The 24,013-nt window shown below is 55.4% G+C and overlaps 1 protein-coding gene across 7 annotated transcripts in view; it reads left to right on the top strand.

Moving 5' to 3' along the window:
* The window catches only part of DCTN1 (dynactin subunit 1), a 66,347-nt gene that overhangs the window by 10,046 nt on the left and 32,288 nt on the right, over positions 1–24,013 (top strand). For 3 of the 7 annotated variants that reach the window (XM_036382394.1, XM_036382396.2, XM_036382397.2), the window contains exons 1-4: positions 5,259–5,501; positions 10,318–10,563; positions 16,574–16,652; positions 19,123–19,154. In XM_036382394.1, coding sequence (XP_036238287.1) covers positions 5,469–5,501; positions 10,318–10,563; positions 16,574–16,652; positions 19,123–19,154 — 390 coding nt within the window. In that variant the 5' untranslated portion in view covers positions 5,259–5,468. Of the gene's footprint in view, positions 1–5,257; positions 5,502–10,317; positions 10,564–16,573; positions 16,653–19,122; positions 19,155–20,938; positions 20,960–24,013 lie in introns of those variants that run through there. The other 4 variants (XM_036382391.1, XM_036382393.2, XM_036382392.1 and 1 more) reach the window with 3 other exon arrangements.

The following is a 24,013-nucleotide window of genomic DNA, read 5'->3' on the forward strand; positions in this document are numbered from 1 at the left end:
GCACCCCACGGTTCCATGGGCACTGCTGGGACACCCCAGTGGGGTCACAGCGTCCCCTCCTGCCTGCCTGGCCTCATTCTGGGGGCTGCATGTCCCCAGATGGTTTGGCCAGACCTTGGGGACACGGAGGGACAGGAGCCAGGGCGTGGCTTCCCCTGGCTGCAGTTCCCAGAGCGCCCCTGGCACTGCCCAGGGCCAGGCTGGAGTCTGGGCCTTGGTGCCACCCGGGACAGGGACAGGTGGCCCTGCCATGGCAGGGGTGGCACTGGGTGACCTTTGAGGTCCCCTCCACCCCAAACCATTCCATGATTCCTGAGTTCTGGTTTCCCTCCACACAGGGACTTTTGGGGTCCCCTGGGAGTGTTCAGGGCTCGGAGAGGAATGAAAACAATTCTCCAGCTCACTTTGGGTTTATTTTCACTCATGGAAAAGCAAATCCCAAATGTTAGTTCAGGATTTCTCTTCTGAAAAAACCCAACCCCAAAATCAGCTCTGGGGAGGAATTTCACCAGGAGATGTGTAAAAAAAAATTACATAAAAACCCAAAAAAGGGGGAATTCTGCTGCTGCTGGGTAAACAGGGGGAGTCTGTGAAGGTTTTTTACCTCCCTCCTCCTGGGGCTCCCCGGGCTGGGGCTGCCGTGGATCCCAGATCCCAGGAAAGGCTGGATGAGGAGCGGGGAACATTCTGGAATTCTCTGGGCTCATGGGTTCCACACAGGGTCTGGGCACAGGAAATCCCTGGGGACCCTGCAGAGCCACGGGGGGGCTCGGGGCAGGATCCATGGCTGGGCACTGCCATGGGTGGCACTGGGAATCCCTGGGAGTGCCATGGGTGGCACTGAGAGTCCCTGAGAGTGGCAGAAGTGACACTGAGAGTGCAGTGGGTGGCACTGGGAGTCCCTGGGAGTGCAGTGGGTGGCACTGGGAATGCCATGAGTGGCACTGGGAGTCCCTGGGGGTGGCATGAGTGGCACTGGGAATCCGTGGCAGTGACATGGGTGGCACTGGGGGTGGCAGAGGTGGGGCACTGAGAACCCCTGGAAGTGGCACTGGGGGTCCCTGGGAGTGCCATGGGTGGCACTGGGAGTCCCTGAGAGTGGCAGGAATGGCACTGGCAGTGGCATGGGTGGCACTGGGGGTCCCTGGCAGTGGCATGGGTGGCACTGGGGGTGCCATGGGTGCCACTGGGGGTCCCTGGGAGTGCCATGGGTGCCACTGGGGGTGCCATGGGTGCCACTGGGGGTCCCTGGGCTCTGTCACCCTTGGTGCTTCCTCCCAGAAGAGCCTGAATGGCCCCAGTCCCAGCCAGGTGTGACCCTGAGGGTGCTGTGGGCCGCTCCCCCCCGTGTCCCCCAGTGTCCCCCCAGTGTCCCCCAGTGTCCCCCAGTGTCCCCCCCGTGTCCCCCCAGTGTCCCCCCGTGTCCCCCCGGTGCCCCTGGTGTCTCTGGTGTCCCTGGTGTCCCTGGTGTCCCCGGTGTCCCTGGTGTCCCTGGTGTCCCTGGTGTCCCTGGTGTCCCTGGTGTCCCCGGTGTCCCCGGTGTCCCTGGTGCCCCTGGTGTCCCTGGTGTCCCTGCCATGGGACCCTTGTCCCTGTGCCAGGCCCGTCCCTGCTCGGAGCAGCAGGAAATGGAAAATTCCGGTTTCCTTTGGGTTTCTCTGGGAATGTGGGAAAGGCTCAGGGAGGTTCATTTATCCTGGGGTTTTTTTTTTTTTTTCATCCTCACATGGCACTGCCTGAGTTTGGGGGGAAATTTGGGATTTTTCCTCTTTGTCCAGAGAACTTTGAGCCCCAAATCCCCAGCTTGTGGCAGGGTGGAGCAGCCAAGCCCTGTTGGAGGTTGGGGTGTTCCTGAGAGCTCGGGATCATCTCCCAGAGCTGTAATGACCAAAATTTCCCATATCCCCTTAATCCCCCCTCCTGCCCCACCTCAGCTTCTCCTTCAAGCTCAGGATCCTTTTGGGTCTTTCCCAGCTCAGGATTTTCCAGGTTTTTTTTTCCCCTCAGGGTTTGATTTTCATCCCAAATCCAGGCAGGAAATAAAGCAGGAGGTGGGGAGTGGTGCCTGGGACTTTGCTCTGTTGAGAAATGGAATGGCTGGGACTCAAAAAGCCTTTGCCAACTTCAAGAATTCCATGATTTTATTCTGGAATTCCATGATTTTCAACACAGGGAAGCCCCTGGATCACTGGAAATATTCCAGCTTGGGTGGGATTTGGAGCAGCCTGGGACAGTGGGAGATGTCCCTGCCCATGGCAGGGGTGGCACTGGGTGGCCTTTGATGTCCCTGCCACCCCAAACCGCCCCGTGATCCTATAAAATGGTATTTGTGTGGGAAAACCCAATTCCTTGTGCTTCAGTTGAACGTGGAAATCTCCATTTTCTTTTCCAATGAACGACTGTTCCTGTGCTCCAGCTGGAACAAACTCTGGGGTTTTCCTGCTTTGGGGTTGTCCTGCAGTGCCCAGAGCCCTGTGGGGACAGCGGTGAGGAATTGCCATGATCTGAGCGGTGGCACTCCGGATTCCTGCTGGAATTCCAGGCTGGAATTTCCTGGTTTTCCTCCACTTAGGGGAAATTTTCTGGGATTTGAGTGTCCTCTTCAAACTTTCTGGAATTTGAGTTCCCTCTTCAAGCTTTGTGGAATTTAAGTTTTCTCTTCAAGCATTTTGGAATTCAAATTCCCTCTTCAAGCTTTCTGGAATTTGAGTTTTCAAGCTTTCTGGGATTTGAGATCCCTTTTCAAGTTTTCTGGGATTTGAGTTTTCTCTTCAAGCATTCTGGAATTTAAATTCCCTCTTCAATCTTTCTGGAATTTGAATTCCCTCCTCAATTTTTCTGGAATTTGAATTCCCTCTTCAAGCTTTCTGGGATTTGAGTTTCCTCTTCAAGTTTTTTGGAATTTAAGTTTTCTCTTCAAGCTTTCTGGAATTTGAATTTCCTCTTCAATCTTTCTGGAATTTGATTTCCCTCTTCCATCTTTCTGCAATTTAAATTCCCTCTTCAGTCTTTCTGGAATTTGAATTCCCTCCTCAATTTTTCTGGAATTTGCGTTTCCCTCTTCAAGTTTTCTGGAATTAGACTTTTCTCTTCAAGCTTTCTGGGATTTTTTTCTCTTCAAGCATTTTGGAATTTGAATTTTCTCTTCAAGCTTTCTGAAATGTGAATTCCCTCTTCAAGTTTTCTGGGATTTGAATTCCCTCTTCAATCTTTCTGGAATTGGACTTTTCAAGCTTTCTGGAATTTGAATTCCTCTTCAAACTTTCTGGAATGTGAGTTCCTTCTTCAAGCATTTTGGAATTTGAGTTTTCTCTTTAAGCTTTCTGAATTTGAGTTTTCTCTTCGAGTTTTCTGGGATTTTTTTCTCTTCAAGCTTTCTAATTAGAGTTTTCTCTTCAAACTTTCTGGAATTTGAGTTCCCTCTTCCATCTTTCTGGAATTTAAATTCCCTCTTCAATCTTTGTGGAATTTGATTTTCCTCTTCAGTCTTTCCAGAATTTGAGTTTTCAATCTTTCCAGAATTTGAGTTTTCAGTCTTTCCAGAATTTGAGTTTTCAATCTTCCTGGAATTTGAGTTTTCAATCTTTCCGGAATTTGAGTTTTCAATCTTTCTGGAATTTGAGTTCCCTCTTGGCATTCCAGCCTGTCCTTGGAGCCCTTTCCAAGTGTTTGTGTCCGTGGCTCTCGTTCTGCTGCTGCCTCTGGGAGCTGCCAGGATCCCAGAGCAGGATCCTGCAGGGGACAGGAAGAGCAGAAATCCTTTAGAATTTAGGAATTAGGAAGAAATCCTTCCCTGGGAGCTGCTGAGCCCTGCACAGGGGCCCAGAGCAGCTGGGGCCGCCCCTGGATCCCTGCAAGTGTCCAAGGCCAGGGCTGGGAGCAGCCTGGGGTGGTGGCAAATGTCCCTGCCCTGGCAGGGGATGGAATTATTGGGATTGAAGGTCCATGGGTGTGTGAATTGGTGACACAGGTGACATTCGCTCCCAGAGTCTGGCAGGGAAGCAAGGTGAGCTTCCCCCAGAGGAGGTTTCTCCTTCTGTGGATAAAATAACTGAGATTTTCTAAATCTGCTGAACCCTTTCGATGCTGAGGCTGAGGGCAAGGACCCCAAATCCTGTGGGGTCTCTGATCCTGTGGGGTCCCAAATCCTGTGGGGTCCCTGATCCTGTGGGGTCCCAAATCCTGTGGGGTCTCTGATCCTGTGGGGTCCCAGATCCTGTGGGGTCTCTGATCCTGTGGGGTCCCAAATCCTGTGGGGTCTCTGATCCTGTGGGGTCCCAAATCCTGTGGGTCCCTTCCAGCTTGGGATATTCTGTGTTTTAGGGGTGCTTCCATGTGCTGGGATGTCGGGCAGTGGCCAGTCCTGGTGGCTCCCAAATCCCCTCGTTAGTGGCCGGTCCTGGTGGCTCCTAAATCCCCTTGTCTGTGGCCAGTCCTGGCGTCTCCCAAATCCCCCCTTGGCAGTGGCCGCTCCTGGTGGCTCCCAAATCCCCTCGTTAGTGGCCAGTCCTGGTGGCTCCTAAATCCCCTTGGCCGTGGCCAGTCCTGGTGGCTCCTAAATCCCCTCGTTAGTGGCCGGTCCTGGTGGCTCCCAAATCCCCTCTTGGCCGTGCCCAGTCCTGGTGGCTCCCAAATCCCCCCTTGGCAGCAGCCAGTCCTGGTGGCTCCCAAATCCCCTCGTTAGTGGCCAGTCCTGGTGGCTCCCAAATCCCCTTGTTAGTGGCCAGTCCTGGTGGCTCTTGGCAGCAGCCAGTCCTGGTGGCTCCCAAATCCCCTCTTGGCAGCAGCCAGTCCTGGTGGCTCCTAAATCCCCTCTTGGCAGCGGCCGCTCCTGGCGGCTCCCAAATCCCCTGGGCAGCCTGACCGGCCCGGCAGCAGTGCCCCGAGGATCTGCGGCGGTGAGTTTGGGCTCTGCCCGCTGAGCCCATGAACAATGCCCGCGCTGTCACCTGTCACAGCCGGCAGCGGGACAATCAGCGCTGTCCCTCATTAACCCTTTGCTCTCCATCCCCCCGCGGCCGCCGCTCCGGCCCATTTGGGACCAACCGCGCTCCTCCAGGCCGTTGTTTTTCCCTCTAAACCCCCGCAAGGAGTGGTGCAAACCCTCGTGGGGGTCCCTGCGGGGTGAATTTGGGCCGGCCCTGCCCGGTGCCGCCGCAGGGCGGGCGGGAGGAGGCCTGGACCGGCGCCGGTGGCTCCTCCTGCGGGGCGCGTTAGGACCCAGCGAGGCTCCGGCGCCGTGACAAGTCTGGAGCGGCACTGGCGCAGAGTGGCTCCATCGGCAGCGCTGGAATTCTCTGTCTCCCTCCCTTTTCGGAGCATCCTCGCCCTCAAAAAGGGATTTTCCCTCCCTCCCTTCCCTGCTCCCTCCCGGAGCCCTGGGGGATGCTCGCATCGCTCGGGACCCCGGGGAAAGGCGCTGGATGCTGCGGGCCGTGAGCTGATCGGGGATCTCCGGAGCGCTCGGCATGGCCCAGGGCAGGCGGCACGCGTCCGCCCGGGTAAGGGCAGGGCTGCCTCATATCGCGACACAGCGCCGCGCTGTCGCGGCGAAAACGGCCGCGTTTCGGAAGGGATTCTCGATTGTGCATCCCTGCAAGGTGGCACAATAATGCCGCCAGGGGAGGGGGATGCTTCGGCTTGCAGCGGGGCCCGGGGGTTCTGGCCGGAGTGACCCGCTCGCGTGGGTGATTACCCCAGTTCATTACAGCGATTCATGAATTCTGAATTCCCCTCCGGCTCAGCCTCGCCGCCGCCGGGGCTGCTCAGCACAAAGATCCCGGCGTGTTTTGCTCCCCTCCCTCCCTCCCTCCCTCCGGGCCGTGCCGAGCTTCCTTCCGCGGGCCTGGCAAGCGTTTCCAGCTTTTTCCGTATTGCAGCTCCCCCTGGGCTGTGCGGTGCCAGCGGCCCCCCCCGGCCCCGGGCCAGGCCTTTGCCGGGAGTTTCTGTCCCTGTCGCCGTGTCCCCGTGTGGCCGCCACGGTGACATTGTGTCCCAGACCCCACCAGCGCCTTTGGGCCTGGCTGTGCCAGCTTGGCAAGGATGGAGCTGGTGAGGGCAGACCCTTCCCAGACCCTCCGTGGGCACCCGGTCCTGCCTGCTCTGGGATCCACCAGGCCTGCAGCCGCTGGGATTCGGGCTGTGGCCGAAGGGATTTGGGCTCTGCCTGAAGGGATTTGGCTGTGCGGGGAAAACTTCCCAGCCTGGAGCCTCTTTTGCCCACCCCAGCAGGATCTCTGTGTCCATATGGGTTTTTAGGGGCTGGAGCCCCACACCTGCCCCACAAACCTCCCTGTTTTCCATAGGGCAGCAGGAGGGAGGGGTGAAATTCCAACCTGAGTCATGACAGCTCTGTCACAACAGCCTGGGGGGCCCCAAGGGGTTTGGGGGCTCAGGGAAGGAGCCAAACGCTGGCTCCAAGGGCTGATGGGGGCAGCTGTGGCAGGACTGGGAGTCCTGGGGGTGCCAGGGGTGCTGGGGGTGCCAGGGCAGCCCTGTGAGTAGATGATCCCTGTTTAACTCCCATGGATTTTGAAGTGGGCACTGCAGGGACCGTGGCCCTTCCTGGGGCTGGAGCCACTGCTCACCCCGGCCGTGTCCCTTCTGGGGGCTTTGGGGACACTGCTCCCGGTGTCCTGAGACCCCCACACCCTCCCAGCTTGGCAGCCTGGAATCCAGTGCCACCATGACTTCATCCCAGTGCCACATCCTGGTGTCACCCGGGGCAGCAGCGCCAGGGATGGAACCAGGAATTCTTCCCAAGCCTTTCCCTGTTCCAGCTCTGTGGGCAGCACCTGGAATTTGGATCTTGGCAGAGTTGGCTGCTTGGGATTCTCCTGAAACTTTTGATCTGAGCTTTGAGTGGCAGTTTGAGGCTCCAGCAGTGGGGGAGGAGCTCCTGGAGGAGCACTGAGTATTCCTGGCATGGAGCAGAACCCTGGAGCCCTCAGGTGTGGGTGGAGCTCCAAAATTCCCAAACCACTGGGAATTCATCCCGTTTTCAGTGCCTCGGCACCAGGACCTTCACATAGCAGGGCAGACAGTCTGTGGGTGTCTGTCAGGCCTCAGAAAGGGGGGAAGTGGGAAAATGCTGGATTTTGGAGTGGGCAGTTGTGGGGAGCCGTCTCTGGTGGGGGTGGCAGCACAGCCACGTGCTTGTCCCTCACCTGGTGTCCCTGGAGGCAGCTCTGGGACGTGGCACAGGCTCCTCCTGTGCTGCTGGCTGCTCCAGAGGCTCAGCATTCCTGGGTGTCCCATTCCCAGCACCTGGATCTCCTCAGCTGTCCCCCACTGCCTTCCCTGGGAATCCCTGGATTTCTCATTTGCTGGGATTTAGGAGCTTGTTCCCCTTCCACAATGAGGGTGACAGGGCTGTCACTGTCAGTGGCCTCAGCCCTTGTGGCTTCCCCCAGTTGTGCTCCTCCACCCTCTTCCTTTGGTGTCCCAGGACTGGGGTATCCCAAGCGTGTTCCTCTGGGAACGCTGGTGTGGCACAGGGGATCCACGAGGAGCTGGCCTGGGAAGCTGAGGGAATTCTGGGCTGTGCCATGAATTGATGGCTGTCCCCACGTTTGTCCCTCAGGGATTGTCACCACAGCCACAGGTGTGTCCCATCGTTCGTTCCACTGGGAACGCCCATCCCACCTGCTTCCAACTGGGAGAGTTCTTCCTCTCGTAAATCCTGGATTCATCTGGCTTTGAATCTTCATGGGAATTCCAGGCAGGATTTTATCCATCCAGGTGTCTCAGACCAATTTCTGATTAATTGGGAACAGAAGAGACCCAGTGCCTGCTCCTGAGGGGGTGGCATGGGGTGGGAGAGATTCACTCTGGGCTCTCCTCCTTTTCTCAAGTGTGAAGGACTCGGGAGGAGTTTCTGTGAAATTGGTGCTGGTTGGCAAATGTCTGTCAGGGACAGGCTGGGAGAGCTGGGAATGTCCAGCCTGGGGAAGAGGAGGCTCCAGGGAGAGCTCAGAGCCCCTGGCAGGGCCTGAAGGGGCTCCAGGAGAGCTGGAGAGGGACTGGGGACAAGGGATGGAGGGACAGGACACAGGGAATGGCCAGAGGTGCCCCAGGGCTTGGAATGTGTCACATCCAGGGGGCCTTACCTGGCTGCAGGTGCCACATGGACACCAGGAGGGATAAAATCTCCTCCTCCAAGAACTTTCCCATGTCCTGGGGACTTGGGATTTTCCTCTGGGCTCTGCTCTCATTTTCTGTAACACCTAGGACACCATTTTCCAGGTGCTCTCAGGATGTTGCTGCCTGAACTTTGGGAGATAATTGGAACATCAATTTTTTCCTTTGAGGTGTTGGATTTCTTTGTTGTTTGATGGATTTTGGGTCTTAATATAAGATGATTTCATGATGTTTGATTTCTACCAGTTGTGTTTGGACAAAACCTGGAATTCGGGCTCCTGGGAACACCCACACCCCTGGTTTTAGTCCCAAGACCCCAAACTGGGGTGGGTTCACTCTGCATTCCAGCCTTGGGATGTGATGTGCAGGGGAAGGGGGTGCTTTGCTTGGATTCCAGGAGCTTCCAAAGTGCCCAGGGTTCTTCCACAGGCTGAGGATTCCCTCAATGTCCCAAACCCCCGTGGCTGGGGTTTGTCTGCAGGGCCTCCCCAGCCCTGCAGGGTGAAAGAGGCTCTGTTTTCCTGGGATAAAGAGCAGATTCTTTGGCTGAAACCAGGCCCAGAGCCACCAAAATTCCACAATTCTGCACAGTGAGCAGAACCAGGGACACGTGGGGTGGGAGAAATTCCAAACTGGTCCCGTTTTGGGGATTGCTGGGAGGTTGGGATGGGTGGGAGGATGGAGCTGAGCAGGGCAGGGAACATCTGAGTCCCCTCTGGGATAGAGGCAGTGGGGTGGAAAGGTTTCAGTCAGGGTTTTGAGGATCTCCAGAAGATCTTGAGAGGGGTTTTGGACACGAGCTCGGAGTGGCAGGATACAGGGAATGGCTTCCCACTGGAAAAGGGGAGATTTGGCTGGGATTTTGGCAAGGAATCCTTCCCTCTGAAGGTGCCCAGAGCAGCTGTGGCTGCCCCTGGATCCCTGGAAGCGTCCAAGGCCGGGTTGGACAGGGCTTGGAGCAGCCTGGGACAGTGGAAGCTGTCCCTGCCATGGCAGGGGGTGGAATTATTGGGATTTAAGGTCCCTTCCCACCCAAACCATTCCAGAATTCCATGATTGATCTGTTTTGCTCAGGCAGATTGCAGAGCAGGAGTTGCTGGGGGTGGATCCCAACAAATTTCCCTGGGATTTCAGTAATCCTGAGGGTCTGCAGTACCCATGGAGTCCCTCACATCCATCAGCTCATTGCTGCTCCAAGAGCATTGACCACCTGGATAACCCCACCCGAGCCCAGGGGCATCTCAGGATGTCCCCCTTGGAGTGTCCTGGTGCCTGCTGAAATACAAATGTGGATGTAACCTTGATGACTTGGAATCATGGAATTGTTGAGGTTCTAAATCCCTCCAGGGGTGGGGATTCCACCAAGGATTCCAAGGCTTATAAAAATGTGATAAAAGGGGCTAAATCAGCTTGGTGAGCCACTGCTGGTGGCTGTGCCACGGTTTGTTGGGGGGCAGAAGGGATCACCCAAAAGAAAAAGGGCTGGAGGAGGTGAGCAGGGCTGGAGGGGGGTGAACCATCCTGACATGGACCCAGGGGAGCCACCAGATCCCAATGGTGTGAAGGGATGGGACAGTGACCTCTGAATGCTCCTGGGATGGGACAGTGACCTCTGCCTGCTCCTGGGATGGGACAGTGACCTCTGCCTGCTCCTGGGATGGGACAGTGACCTCTGCCTGCTCCTGGACACAGAATTCCCAGGCTGGAAACCCAAGGGAATGCTGATAAAATGGGAGAAGATGGAGCATGGGCTGGTTAAGGCTGACTGTGCTGCTCTTGTGGGGTTTTTTCCCCCCTAAGGCTCATAAAAGGGGATAAATGAGATTGGTGAGCCATTGCTGGTGGCTGTGCCATGGTTTGTGGCTCCTGTTGAGGAGCAGAAGGAATCACCCCAAATAAAAAGGGCTGGAGGGAGATGAACCATCCCAATATGGACCCAGGGGAGCCACCAGATGGGACAATGACCTCTGTCTGCTCCTGGGCACAGAATTCCCAGGCTGGAAACCCAAGGGAATGCTGATAAAATGGGAAAAGATGGAGCTTGGTTAAGGGAGCAGAAGGAATCACCCAAAATAAAAAGATTGGAGGAGGCGAGCGGGGCCGGACGGAGATGGCCCATCCCGACCTCCACTCCTGTGTCCACCCCACCTTTCTGAGGGTCTCTTTTCTCTTTGCCAGGCCTCCAGCACGGCCAGGATGAGCTCTGACAGCAGCAGCAAGCCCCTCAAGGTGGGCTCCCGCGTGGAGGTCATCGGCAAGGGCCACCGGGGCACCGTGGCCTACGTGGGGGCCACCCTGTTCGCCACCGGCAAATGGGTCGGGGTCATCCTGGACGAGGCCAAGGGCAAGAACGACGGCACGGTGCAGGGCAGGAAGTACTTCACCTGCGAGGAGAACCACGGCATCTTCGTCAGGCAGTCCCAGGTGGGTGGCATCCCGGGATTCTGGGGCCCTGGGGCCCTGGGGTGGTGGTTAAATACAGGGAATTTGGGGATTTTCCCATCTCTCACAGGGGAGGGAACAGCTCGCTCCAAATCCAGGTGGGATCTCACCCTCTGCACAGATCTTGGGGTTCTGCAATGAAAACTGTGGTGTATTCCCAGTTGTTCCTTTCTGCTGCTCTGTATTTGCCACCTGCAGCAGGTGGAGTTTGGGATCGATCTCAGATGTTTACCTGCAAGCAGATCCGAGGGATTTTAATTACATTGTGTTTAAAACCAGGTGGAATCTCACCCTCTGCATAGATCTTGAGGTCCTGCAGGTGGAATCTCACCCTCTGCACAGGTCCTGCAATGAAAACAGCGTGGTGTATTCCCAATTATATTCCCCAATTTAATTGTTCCATTCTGGTGCTCTGTATTTAGCACCTGCAGCAGGTGCAGTTTGGGATCAATCTCAGATGTTTACCTGCAAGCAGATCTGAGGAATTTTCATTAAGCTGAGTTTAAAACCAGGTGGGATCTCACCCTCTGCACAGATCTTGAGGTTCTGCAGGTGGAATCTCATTCTCTGCGCAGATCTTGAGGTTCTGCAATGAAAACTGTGGTGAATTCCCAATTATATTCCCCAATGTAATTGTTCCATTCTGGTGCCCTGTATTTAGCACCTGCAGCAGGTGGAGTTTGGGATCGATCTCAGACATTACCTGGAAGCAGATCCAGGAATTTTCATTAAATTGAGTTTAAAACCAGGTGGGATCTCATCCTCTGCACAGATCTTGAGGTTGTGGAATGAAAGCTGTGGTGATTTCCCAGTTGTTCCATTCTGGTGCTCTGTATTTGCCACCTGCAGCAGGTGGAGTTTGGGATCGATCTCAGATGTTACCTGGAAGCAAATCCAAGGAATTTTCATGAAATTGTGTTTAAAACCAGGTGGAATCTCACCCTCTGCACAGGTCCTGCAATGAAAGCAGTGTGGTGAATTCCCAATTACATTCCCCAATATAATTGTTCCATTCTGCTGCTCTGTATTTAGCACCTGCAGCAGGTGGAGTTTGGGATCGATCTCAGATATTACCTGGAAGCAAATCCCAGGAATTTTCATTGAATTGTGTTTAAAACCAGGTGGAATCTCACCCTCTGCACAGATCTTGAGGTTCTGCAGGTGGAATCTCATTCTCTGCACAGGTCTTGAGGTCCTGCAATGAAAGCAACGTGTTGTATTCCCAATTATATTCCCCAATATAATTGTTCCATTCTGGTGCTCTGTATTTAGCACCTGCAGCAGGTGGAGTTTGGGATCGATCTCAGATGTTTACCTGGAAGCAGATCCAAGGAATTTTCATTGAACTGTGTTTAAAACCAGGTGGAATCTCATCCTCTGCACATTCCACATATTGAGGTTGTGGAATGAAAGCTGTGGTGAATTCCCAGTTGTTCCATTCTGCTGCTCTGTATTTGCCACCTGCAGCAGGTGGAGTTTGGGATCGATCTCAGATGTTACCTGGAAGCAAATCCAAGGAATTTTCATTGAATTGTGTTTAAAACCAGGTGGAATCTCACCCTCTGCACAGGTCCTGCAATGAAAGCAGCGTGGTGAATTCCCAATTATATTCCCCAATGTAATTGTTCCATTTTGCTGTTCTATATTGCCACCTGCAGCAGGTGGAGTTTGGGATCGATCTCAGATGTTTACCTGGAAGCAGATACAAGGAATTTTCATGAAATTGAGTTTAAAACCAGATGGAATCTCACCCTCTGCACAGATCTTGGGGTTCTGCAGGTGGAATCTCATCCTCTGCACATTCCACATATTGAGGTTGTGGAATGAAAACTGTGGTGTATTCCCAGTTGTTCCATTCTGGTGCCCTGTATTTGCCACCTGCAGCAGGTGGAGTTTGGGATCAATCTCAGATGTTTACCTGCAAGCAGATCCAAGGGATTTTCATGAAATTGAGTTTACCTGGAAGGAGATAACACACACAGTGTGGCTGTAGCTGCTGCTATTTGCTGCTCGTGTGCTGCAGCAGGAGCCAGGGGCTCCCTGCAGAGCAAACATCCTGCAGGTGGATTCCCTGGGTCACCCTCCAAGGAGCCCCTGTGTCCCAGCCAGCTCCTGTCCCCTCCCTGGCACACCGGGGCTGGTTTGTGTCCCACCCAGCGGCCTCTCATTGCCAGGACCTTGGGATTGGGTGGCAGAGGGGAGCTGAGCACAAAATGAGGGCATTTGGGTCCTGGGCTCCACCCCAGCATTGCTGTCCCACCCATTGGAAAGGCCTTTGGGTCATGCACGGTCAGAGGCTGCAGCAATGGCTCATCCAGGTGAGATTCAGGAATTGCTGGGGTTGGAAAACACCTTCAGGAGGAGTCCAGCCATTCCCTGCTTCAGCTTGAGGGAAAATTACCCCATCCCTTAAACAATGGGATAAACCCACCCCATCCATCCATCCATCATCCATCCATCCATCCATCATCCATCCATCCATCATCCATCCATCCATCATCCATCCATCATCCATCCATCCATCATCCATCCATCCATCATCCATCATCCATCATCCATCCATCCATCCATCCATCCATCCATCCATCCATCCATCCATCCATCCATCCATCCATCCATCCATCCATCATCCATCCATCATCCATCCATCATCCATCCATCCATCCATCCATCCATCCATCCATCCATCCATCATCCATCCATCCATCCATCATCCATCCATCCATCCATCCATCATCCATCATCCATCCATCATCCATCCATCCATCCATCCATCATCCATCCATCATCCATCCATCATCCATCCATCCATCCATCCATCCATCCATCCATCCATCCATCCATCATCCATCCATCCATCCATCATCCATCCATCCATCCATCCATCATCCATCATCCATCCATCATCCATCCATCCATCCATCCATCCATCCATCCATCATCCATCCATCCATCCATCCATCCATCCATCCATCATCCATCCATCATCCATCCATCCATCCATCCATCCATCCATCCATCCATCCATCATCCATCCATCCATCCATCCATCCATCCATCATCCATCCATCATCCATCCATCCATCCATCCATCCATCCATCCATCCATCATCCATCCATCCATCCATCATCCATCCATCCATCCATCCATCATCCATCATCCATCCATCCATCCATCCATCCATCCATCCATCCATCCATCATCCATCCATCCATCCATCCATCCATCCATCCATCCATCCATCCATCATCCATCCATCCATCCATCCATCCATCCATCCATCCATCCATCATCCATCATCCATCCATCCATCCATCCATCCATCCATCCATCCATCCATCCATCCATCATCCATCATCCATCCATCCATCCATCATCCATCCATCCATCCATCCATCCATCCATCCATCCATCATCCATCCATCCATCCATCCATCCATCCATCCATCATCCATCCATCCATCCATCCATCCATCCATCCATCCATCCATCCATCATCCATCATCCATCCATCCATCCATCCATCCATCCATCCATCCATCCATCCATCCATCATCCATCACCCACCAGAGATGGAGGCAAACTCAGCAGGAAGCTTTTCATGTTCTTATGCAACCCAAACAGTGCTGGTGTGTAGGAGCTGCTGGATGGAGCCCTGCTGCTCTGCTGGGGAGATTGCCCAGTATAATTCCAGCACACTCCCAGCTCCCCACATTCAAACTGGACACACGGACCTGGCTCCTTTGTCCGTCTCTCTCGGCCTCTCCTGCCAGCTGGGAGAGGCTGGGAGGGGTTTACAGGGAAAAGTTTGGGTCTGCAGGACCAGGAGGGACCCCAAAGCCCACTCAGTGCCACCCCCTGACAGTCAGGGACACCTTCCACTGTCCCAGGCTGCTCCAATCCAGCCTGGCCTTGGACTCTTCCAGGGATCCAAGGGCAGCCACAGCAAATCTGGGAATGCCATCCCAGCCAGGAATTCCTTCCCAAAATCCCACCCAAATCTCCCCTTTTCCAGTGGGAAGCCATTTCCCTTTTTTGTCACCTCATCCTCTGGGCTGGGTGTGGGGTGAGTGATGCTCAACCCCCGTCCCAAATTCCAGAGCTGGGAAGGAATGGGGACACCTGGAGCAGAGATGGGAAGCAGGATGGATTCTGGAAATCGGGCATTCCTGGGATCATAAAATCCCGAATTTTGGGTTCGGAGGGAGTTTAAATCCCACCCAGTGCCACCCTCAGGGACACCTCCCACTGTCCCAGGCTGCTCCCCGCCCTGTCCCTGTCCCCTGGACACTGCCAGAGATGGGGGATGCACCCAGCCCCATCCAGAGCCTTGTGCCCGGCAGCCTCTGCCCCTGCTCTGTCCATCTGTCTGTCCAACCATCCATCCATCCATCATCCATCATCCATCCATCATCCATCCATCATCCATCCATCCATCCATCCATCCATCCATCCATCCATCCATCCATCCATCCATTCATCCATCCATCCATCATCCATCCATCATCCATCCATCCATCATCCATCCATCATCCATCCATCATCCATCCATCATCCATCCATCCATCATCCATCCATCATCCATCCATCCATCCATCCATCCATCCATCCATCCATCCATCCATCCATCCATCCATCATCCATCCATCATCCATCCATCATCCATCCATCCATCCATCCATCATCCATCCATCATCCATCCATCCATCATCCATCCATCATCCATCCATCCATCCATCCATCCATCCATCCATCCATCCATCCATCCATCCATCCATCCATCATCCATAAACAGCCCCCAAATCCCCCAGGTGCTCAGTCCCAGAGCAAAGCTGTGGGTGCAGGGCTGCCCCAGCAGCTCCAGAGCTGGTCCTGAGCCCCCCTGGGGCACGGGGAGGGTCCCCGGTGTCCCCCAGGGCACAGAGGGGGGACCCCACCCCTGGCACCCCTGGCAGGGGCAGGGAGGGGCAGAGGCTGCCGGGCACAAGGCTCTGGATGGGGCTGGGTGCATCCCCCATCCCTGGCAGTGTCCAGGGGACAGGGACAGGGCCGGGAGCACCTGGGACAGTGGGAGGTGTCCCTGAGGGTGGCACTGGGTGGGATTTAAGGTCCTTTCCCACCAAAGCCATTGCAGGATTCCCTGATTCTGCCCGAGCTGGCAATCCCAAGCATGGCTGTTCCTTTGCTGGTGTGTGGAAATCCCTGATTTTGGCATCACCTGGAGCTGCCTTTGGCAGAGGAGCTCGATGGCCACCTGTGCCCAGTCTGTGCTGGGAGTTCCCAGTGTCACTCCAGATCCAGCCCCTCTGTGTCCCTGTCCCCAGCCTCTCCAGCAGCTCTGGAATTCCCTCCTGAGCTGTTCCTGCTGGGAAACCCCCAGACCACTCAGAATTCCCACCCTGCCAGGCTGCAGGTGTCTTGATTTCCTTGGCATCATCTTTTCCTTGGTCTCTTTGTGGCTTTTAATTCAAATTTCATTATTCCTGGTGTCAGGAATCTTCCCAAAATGGAATTCCTGTCTGACAGCTTCCCAGGTTATTTTGGTTTTTCAGCTGAGCTCGCAGGTGGGAGGTGTGATGGATCAGACAAATTCCTGCAGGAGCAATTGGGGAGGTGCAGATCTGAGGCACAGGCATGGTTCTCTTTCAGGGATCTAATCCCTCCCAACCTCATTTTCCATGTTTATCCAGCAAAAATGCATCGAAAAATAGTTCAAAAGAAAAATCCCTGAATCTGTTACGGATGTTCCAGGCTGTCAGATCCAGAGCTTTGACTTTCCTCATTGCCTGTGTGAATATTCCATGCTCCCAATGAAAATAAGGAGTGTGTGGCTGTTTTCAGAAGGGTTGATGGAAAAACCAGAAAGATAAAATTAAAAATCTGTGCCAAAACCATGGGATCTGCTCTGCTGAACCCACTCCCAGAGGGATCTGTGCCCTGGTCTCCCTGTTTGGGAATTTTGGGCAAGGATTTTCGTTGTGTTTTTTCCAGATCCAGGTGTTTGAGGATGGAGCGGACACAACGTCCCCAGAAACCCCAGAATCTGCTGCCATGAAGGTCCCTAAGAGAGGTAGGATCCAGCTGGGAAATCCTTCCCAGAGAGGTGGGAATCCTTGGTGGAGGGGATGGGAAATTATTCCTGAAGGGGATGGGGAATCCCTCCTGGAAGAGTGTGAAATCCCTCCTGGAGGCATGGGAATCTTTCCTGGAAAAATGGGAAATTTCTCTTGGAGGAGAGGGAATCCTTCCTGGAAAGATGGGAAATCTCCCTTGGAAGGGTGGGAATCCCTCCGGGAGAGGTGGGAAGTCCTTCCCAGGTGAGATGGGAAATCCTTCCTGAATAAATGGGAAATCTCCCTTGGAAAGGTGGGAATCCTTCCTGGAAAGACAGGAAATCTCTCCTGGAGAGATTGGAAATCCCTCCTTGGAAGGATTGGGAATCCTTCCTGGAAAGATTGAAAGTCTCCTTTGGAGGTGTGGGAATCTTTTCTGGAGAGATGGGAAATCCTTCCTGGAGAGATTGGAAATCTCCCTTGGAGGAGTGGGAATCCTTCCTGGAAGGATAGGAAATTTCTCCTGGAGGGGTTGGGAATCCTTCCTGTACAGAGGGGAAATCTCCCTTGGAGGAGTGGGAATCCTTCCTGGAAAGGTGGGGAATCCTTCCTGAAGGAAGGGGCAAACCATGGAATATTTCCCAGCGGGCACCGCCGCGCTCCGAGCCGGTGGAATTGCCCATCCCGGTGGAACTGAAGCATCCCTCCCTCTGTCCCTCTGTCCCTCTGTCCCTCTGTCCCTCTGTCCCTCTGTCCCTCTGTCCCTCTGTCCCTCTGTCCCTCTGTCCCTCTGTCCCTCTGTCCCTCTGTCCAGCCCCTTGCCGTGCCCATTCCCCCGGGGCCCGGGATCCCTTCCCGCTCTCCTCGGAGCGTTCCACACCCGCTGTCCCTGGCAGTGAGCCCAGCCAGGCTTCCCTGGGCTCGGGAATGCTTTCCCCGGGCGCTGCGGGATCCCGGAGCTGCCGGAGGGGGCTCTGCCAGCTCCCTGCCTTGGCTGCTCGCTCGGCTCCGAGTGCCAAGCCGGGAGCTCCCCGTGGGAAGCGTTCGTGGCATCGGGATTGACGGCTCGGGCTGGGCCGGGGGCGGTGGCTGTTGCTTGTGGGTGGGGTTTCTGCTCTACGAGGAATTAGCTGGGGAAAACGGAATGGATTCTTCCTTCCTCTCTGTTTCGGAGTGGATCCTTCCTTGCTCTCTGCTTTGGATGCTGCAGTAGAATCGTGGAATAATTCAGGCTGGAAAAGCCCTTGGACACCCCCGAATTCCCCGGCACTGACCGTGTCCCCAAGTGCCACATGCCCAGGGCTGGTAAATCCCCCCAGGGATGGGCACTGCACCCTGCCAGGGCCGGCCAGCCCTTTCCAAGGAGGAATTTCCCCAATATCCCACCTGGCCCAGCCTGAGGCCGTTCCCCCTCCTCCTGTCCCTGCTCCCTGGGACCACATCCCAACTCCCACCTGCTTCCAGGAATTCAGGGAGTTTTGGAGAGCCAGAAGTTTCCTCCTGAGCCCCTTTCCCAGCTCCCTCAGCTGCTCCTGGAGCTCCAGACCCTTCTCTGGACACTGGGTTGGGACAGACAGACAGCAGTGCCAGCCCCCCCCCCATCCCAGCATCCCGGAGCAGGAGGAGCCCGGGCTGCAGGTGGGGTGTGGGATGATGCTGTCAGGGATGCAGGGCTGGGATGTGGCTGCCTGCCAAGGGTTTCCATGGAAACAGCAGCTGCTGCAGCAGCACTGCAGTGGGAGGCGCAGGGATGGCTCTGCCGTGGAGCCGGCACGGCAGGGGACACCTGGGCCAGGGTGGGAATGCAGGCACACCTGCCAGGGAGGGACAGGACACAGGGAATGGCTTCCCAATGGAAAAGGGGAGATTTGGGTGGGATATTGGGAAGGAATTCCTCCCTGTGAGGGTGGGGAGGTCCAGAGCAGCTGTGGCTGCCCCTGGATCCCTGGCAGTGCCCAAGGCCAGGCTGGACAGGGCTTGGAGCACCCTGGGACAGTGGGAGGTGGCCCTGCCCATGGCACGAGGTGGGATCTAAGGTCCTTCTCACCCAAGCCATTCCATGATTCTGTGTCCCCAAGTGTCACCCACACACGGATTTCACCCCTCCCAGCAATGGTGACTCGGCCAGTCCCTGAGCGGCCTGGAGCTCAGGAATCCCTGAAATCCAGGGATTCAGCCTGTGCCCGTAGCTCAGGAATCGCTGAAATCCAGGGATTCAGCCCAAGGAGAGCAGTGGAACTGCCCCAGTTTTGAGGTGTATCCAAGTGTTTGCCCTCCTCAGCCAGCAGCTCCCATTAGGAATTCCCTGTCCCCCCAAACCCACAGCCCACTGTGCCACCATTTCCTGCCAGATCCCAGCTCTGCTTCACTCCCACTTCCCAAAATTCTCCTGTCCTCCCCTGCTGGGTGCCCTGTGGCTGCAGGGACACTGGGATGGGGACAGGGGTGTCCCTCAGGCTCATGGCCCTGTTTCTGCTCTCTCCACAGATTCCCTTGATGCCACCAAGGCCAGCAAACTGGTGAGTGACCCCAGCACTTTGTCACCTCTGAGGGGTTTTCATCCCTTCAGGAAGAGCACATGGACACACTTGCATGGGATAAAATGCCCATGGAAAAGGAAATTTCTCCTAAAACCCATGGGAAACAAGGTGTAAAAAATGTCATTTACAGGCACTGGCCAGGAATCAGTGGGTTCCCGAGGGATTATCCAGCACAGGTCCTGTGTCACACGTTTAGATCTGAGTTCAGCAGCATTCCCTGGCTGCTTCCTCCTGGAATCCTGGAAAGGACCTCAAAGCCCCTCAGTTCCTGCAGGGAACACCTTCCACTATCCCAGGTGGCTCCAAGCCCCATCCAACCTGGCCTTGGACATTTCCAGGGATGCAGGGGCAGCTCCTCTCTGAGTGCCTTCATCCAGGAGCTCCAGAGGCTCCTGGGACATGGACAGGGACGTGTTGTACCCAAACGTGAGGGATATTTCCTAAGGAATGGGAATCTGGAGCAGGTTCCTGTCCTTGGGAATGGCCATACAGGTGTGGGGCAGTGAGGAATTATGGAATATTGAGGCTGGAAAAACTCCCTGGGACCATCAAATCCAGCAATTCCCCCAGCCCTGCCCAGGTCACCAGTCCTGGGACCAGGGATGGAACTGGCTGATCCTGGGGGTGGGTTTGTGTGGTTTGGGGTAGAAATTGGATTTTCCATGGGGATAAACTGGGGGCCCAGCTGGGATGTGGGCAGTGTGTGGGAAAGGAAATGGTGGGGACAAGGAGCTTCTGTGGCACCTGTGGGGCTGGGGTGGGGCACACTGGAGCCCAGCCTCCTGTGCTGCCATTCCAGATAGTGGGAATTCTGCTCCCCAGAGTAGGAACAGCTGGGATGGGGATGGAGCAGCACCTGGGGGTTCACTGTGCTCAAACCCTGGTGAATGTGAGCTCCAGCCAGAAGGGAGGATGGAAATGGATTCTCTGCCCCGTGTTAGAGGGATTTGGGAAGGTTTTTTTGGCTTTTCCTGCTGTGTGGGGTGTGATCCATCAACCCCTGGCACTGCTGGAGCCTGTGCTCCATGTGCTCCCTGCCTCATCCTCCTGGTTTAATTCCACCCTGGAATTCATTAGAAGACAAAGAGAATATTTAGAAAACCTCAGTGTTCTTGAAATCGGGGAATGGGGATTGTTCTTGGAATTTTTTTGTGCTGCTGATGTGGAGAAGGGGTCAGGACAGGAGATGCTGCTCCATGAGCAGCTGCATTCCAGGGCATTCCTGCTGGTTTGTCATGGAATTCTGGAGTGGTTTAGGCTAGGAGGGACCTTAAAGCCCATCCAGGGACATTTTCCACTCTCCCAGGTGGCTCCAAGCCCCATCCAGCCTGGCCTTGGACACTTCCAAGGATCCAGGGGCAGCCACAGCAAATCTGGGAATTCCATCCCAGCCTGTTTCCACCCTCCCAGGGAGGAATTCCTTCCCAAAATCCCACCCATCCCTGCCCTCTGGCAGTGGGAAACCTTTCCCCCTTGTCCTCACATCCTCTGCATCCTGGGAGATGCTGGCCCCCCAGTCCCTTTACCCTGAAATGATTTATTCCCCTTTGCAATGTCCTGACCCCCCAGTCCTCCGTGCTGGGGCTGGGGGACAGCAGGAGGCGACTCCAGAGCAAGGGGGTGACTCCAGGGCTGGTTTCTCCTTAATTTACTTCAATTTCCCTGATTCTGTTTCCCCTCCTGCCTTTCCTGCAGCCCGGAGGGGGTTCCTAGGAGAGCCTCCAGGGCTGGTCTAACCTTCCTTCTGTTCCCTCCTCACGCAGCGCGGAGCCAAGCCCAAAAAGGTGCTGTCCGTCTGTCTGTCCCTCCCCCGCGCGCGCGGCCGCATGCCGGGGCCATCGTCACCCTCAGTGTCCCCCATCCCGCTCCATCCCAGCGCTGCATGGCTGTCCCTGCATGTGCTCCCAGCCTGGGAGGGGACACGGCTCAGGGCGGTGTCACCTCAGCGTGGAACCGTGGAGCGTTTGGGCGGGGAATGCCTCAGTGTCACATCTGCAGGAATGGGGACTGTCCCCTCTTCCAATGGTTTCCAGCTCTTTCCACGAAGGAGTTTTCCCACTGTCCAGCCTGAATCTCCCCTCTGGCACAACTCTCTCAGATGTTTTTATAACCCCCAAACCCTCCGGTGGCTCGGGGACAAGTGGCACCTTCTCAGGGCTGTCCTGTCCCTGGGCTCTGCCTCCTCTTGGGGATACTCAAACCCACCTGGGTTGTGGCAATCACTGAAGGCAAAAGTCTTTCATGCAAGGATGAGCTGAAACTCCAAAGGTCTTGGCAAAGAATCCCAGAGTGGTTTGGGTTGGGATGGACATTAAAGCCCATCTCATTCCACACCATGGGTGGGGCCACCAAATCATCATTCCCTGCAGGAAATTTGGGGAATTTTTTCCCCCTCTGGGGAATTTTGCCAAGAGAAAAGCCAAGGTGGGCACTGGAGCTGTGGGAGAGGGGAGGGAGGTGTTACCTGGGCACCCTTTGGTCCAGATTTGCTTTCCAGCTGCTTCTGTGTTGATTTTTGGGTGGCAAAATGATCCAAAGAGTTCTCTTTGTCCATGGGAAATGCAGAGGAGAGGAGCAATGTGGAATCTGCCGAGAGCCTGCGGAGAGAGGCCGGGAGCGCCTGCCCCCAAGTGTCCCCTCCTTGTGTCCCCCAGATCCAGGTGTCTGCATGTCCCTGAGGCTTCAGGGGCCGTGTGGATCCCTCATCGTGGCCCTGCCAGCTCCAAGGGGCTCTGCTGGGATGGAATTCCTGTTTGGAATGTTGGGTTCTGCCTTCCCTGTCCTTGTTCTGGTGGGTTTGCAGCTGCTCCGTGTCCCCGCTGTGTCCCCGCTGTGTCCCCGCCGTCTGCTCGGAGCTGCAGCTGGGATTAGGATCAGGGGGTGTGACTGTCACTGCCCTGGGGATCTGGGATTGTCACTGCCCTGGGGACCTGTGACTGTCACTGTGCAGGGGATCTGGATCTGTGACTGTCACTGCCCTGGAGATCTGTGACTGTCACTGCCCTGGGGACCTGTGACTGTCACTGTGCAGGGGATCTGTCACTGTCCTGGGGATCATGGATCTGTGACTGTCACTGTGCAGGGGATCTGGATCTGTGACTGTCACTGCCCTGGGGACCTGTGACTGTCACTGTCACCGCCCTGGGGATCATGGGGGTGTGACTGTCACTGCCCTGGGGATCTGTCACTGTCCTGGGGATCATGGATCTGTGACTGTCACTGTGCAGGAGATCTGTCACTGTCACTGTCCTGGGGATCATGGGGGTGTGACTGTCACTGTCCTGGGGATCTGAGACTGTCACTGTGCAGGGGACCTGTGACTGTCAGTGTCACTGTCCTGGGGATCATGGGGGTGTGACTGTCACTGTGCAGGGGATCTGGATCTGTGACTGTCACTGTCCTGAGGATCTGTGACTGTCACTGTCCTGGGGATCATGGATCTGTGACTGTCACTGTCCCAAGGATCACAGATCTGTCACTGCCCTGGGGACCTGGGGCTGGGACTGTCACTGTCCTGTCAATCATGGGGCTGTGACTGTCACTGTCTTGGGGATCTGTGACTGTCACTCTCCTGGCAGTCATGGCGGTGTGACTGTCACTGTCCTGAGGATCTGGATCTGCCACTGTCCTGGGGATTGTAGTGACAGTCATTCTCCTGAGGAGCATGGCTCTGTGACTGTCACTGTCCTGGCGGTCTGGATCTCTCACTGTCCTGGGGATCATGGATTTGTGACTGTCACTGTCCTGGGGATAAGGATCTGTCACTGTCCTGCCCCTCGTCCTGGCCGCATGGACACACCTCACACAGGGACGTCCCCATTGAGGGACAGCCCCATGCCAGGCCCTGCTGTCCCCTCACAATTTAACCTTTTCAGCCATTCATGGCCCTGAGATCCCCCCTGTCCCTTGGGCAGCTCCTGCCCCCACACAGGGATGTGCCATCTGTTGGGGAGGACCTGGATAATGAGAGTAATTAGCGGGTAAATCCTCGTTCCCGAGATTAGGGCAGCTCCTGTGTGTCAAATATAGACTTTAATCGTGTGCAGAGCTGCTGCCAGATGGGCCTTGCCCCCTGCTCTGCTCCTTCCCTGTTTTCCATGGATTTGGGAGTGCTGTGGCCTTTGTGGCCTTTGGGTTGTGCTGTCCCCAGGGCTTGGAGCAGGGGCTGCAGGACACTGGGGGTCCTGTCCCTTGGCTGTGACACTGTGTCGGGTGTCCTTGTGCTTGGAGCAGGAGGTCCAGGCTGTCCTCAGGAGCTGCTGGCTGGGAAGGATCCCAAAATCTGGTTAAAGAGCAGGAAAAGTGTCTTTCCCAGGTCTTTCCTAGGTCATTTTTGGGATGAAGCAGTTGTGCTGTCTTCATCCCCATGACAATGTGTCTGTGCTGGTGACAGGCCAGTCCCTTCTCCTGCTGCAGTGCTGGGTGGCACTGGGTCACAGATGTCACCTCCCAGGGACACGGAGGTGGCAGGGCTGTGATGGGAGCAGGGGGCTCCCGGGCATGCAGGGAAAGGCTCCAGCAAAAGCTCTGCCTCACTTGGGGACATCAGGGTGAGCTGCCAGGGTCTGACCCATTCAGGGATCATGGAATCGTGGAATATGTAGGTTGGAAAAACCCTCTGAGAGCACTGAGTCCAACTGTCCCCTGGCACTGCCAAGGCCGTGTCCCCAAGTGCCACATCCACAGGTGGCATGCGCTGGTGCTGTGACCCTGCTGTTCAATCCTGTCCTGCCACCTCAGGTCACCCGTCCCCTGCTGCTGCAGCCAGTTTGATCCTGGGATTGTCCCTCGGATGATCAGATTTGTCCCTCTGCGGTGCCATCCCTGTTCTTCCATCC

The sequence above is a fragment of the Molothrus ater genome, chromosome 4 (assembly GCF_012460135.2).
Source record: "Molothrus ater isolate BHLD 08-10-18 breed brown headed cowbird chromosome 4, BPBGC_Mater_1.1, whole genome shotgun sequence".
Lineage (NCBI taxonomy): Eukaryota > Metazoa > Chordata > Aves > Passeriformes > Icteridae > Molothrus > Molothrus ater.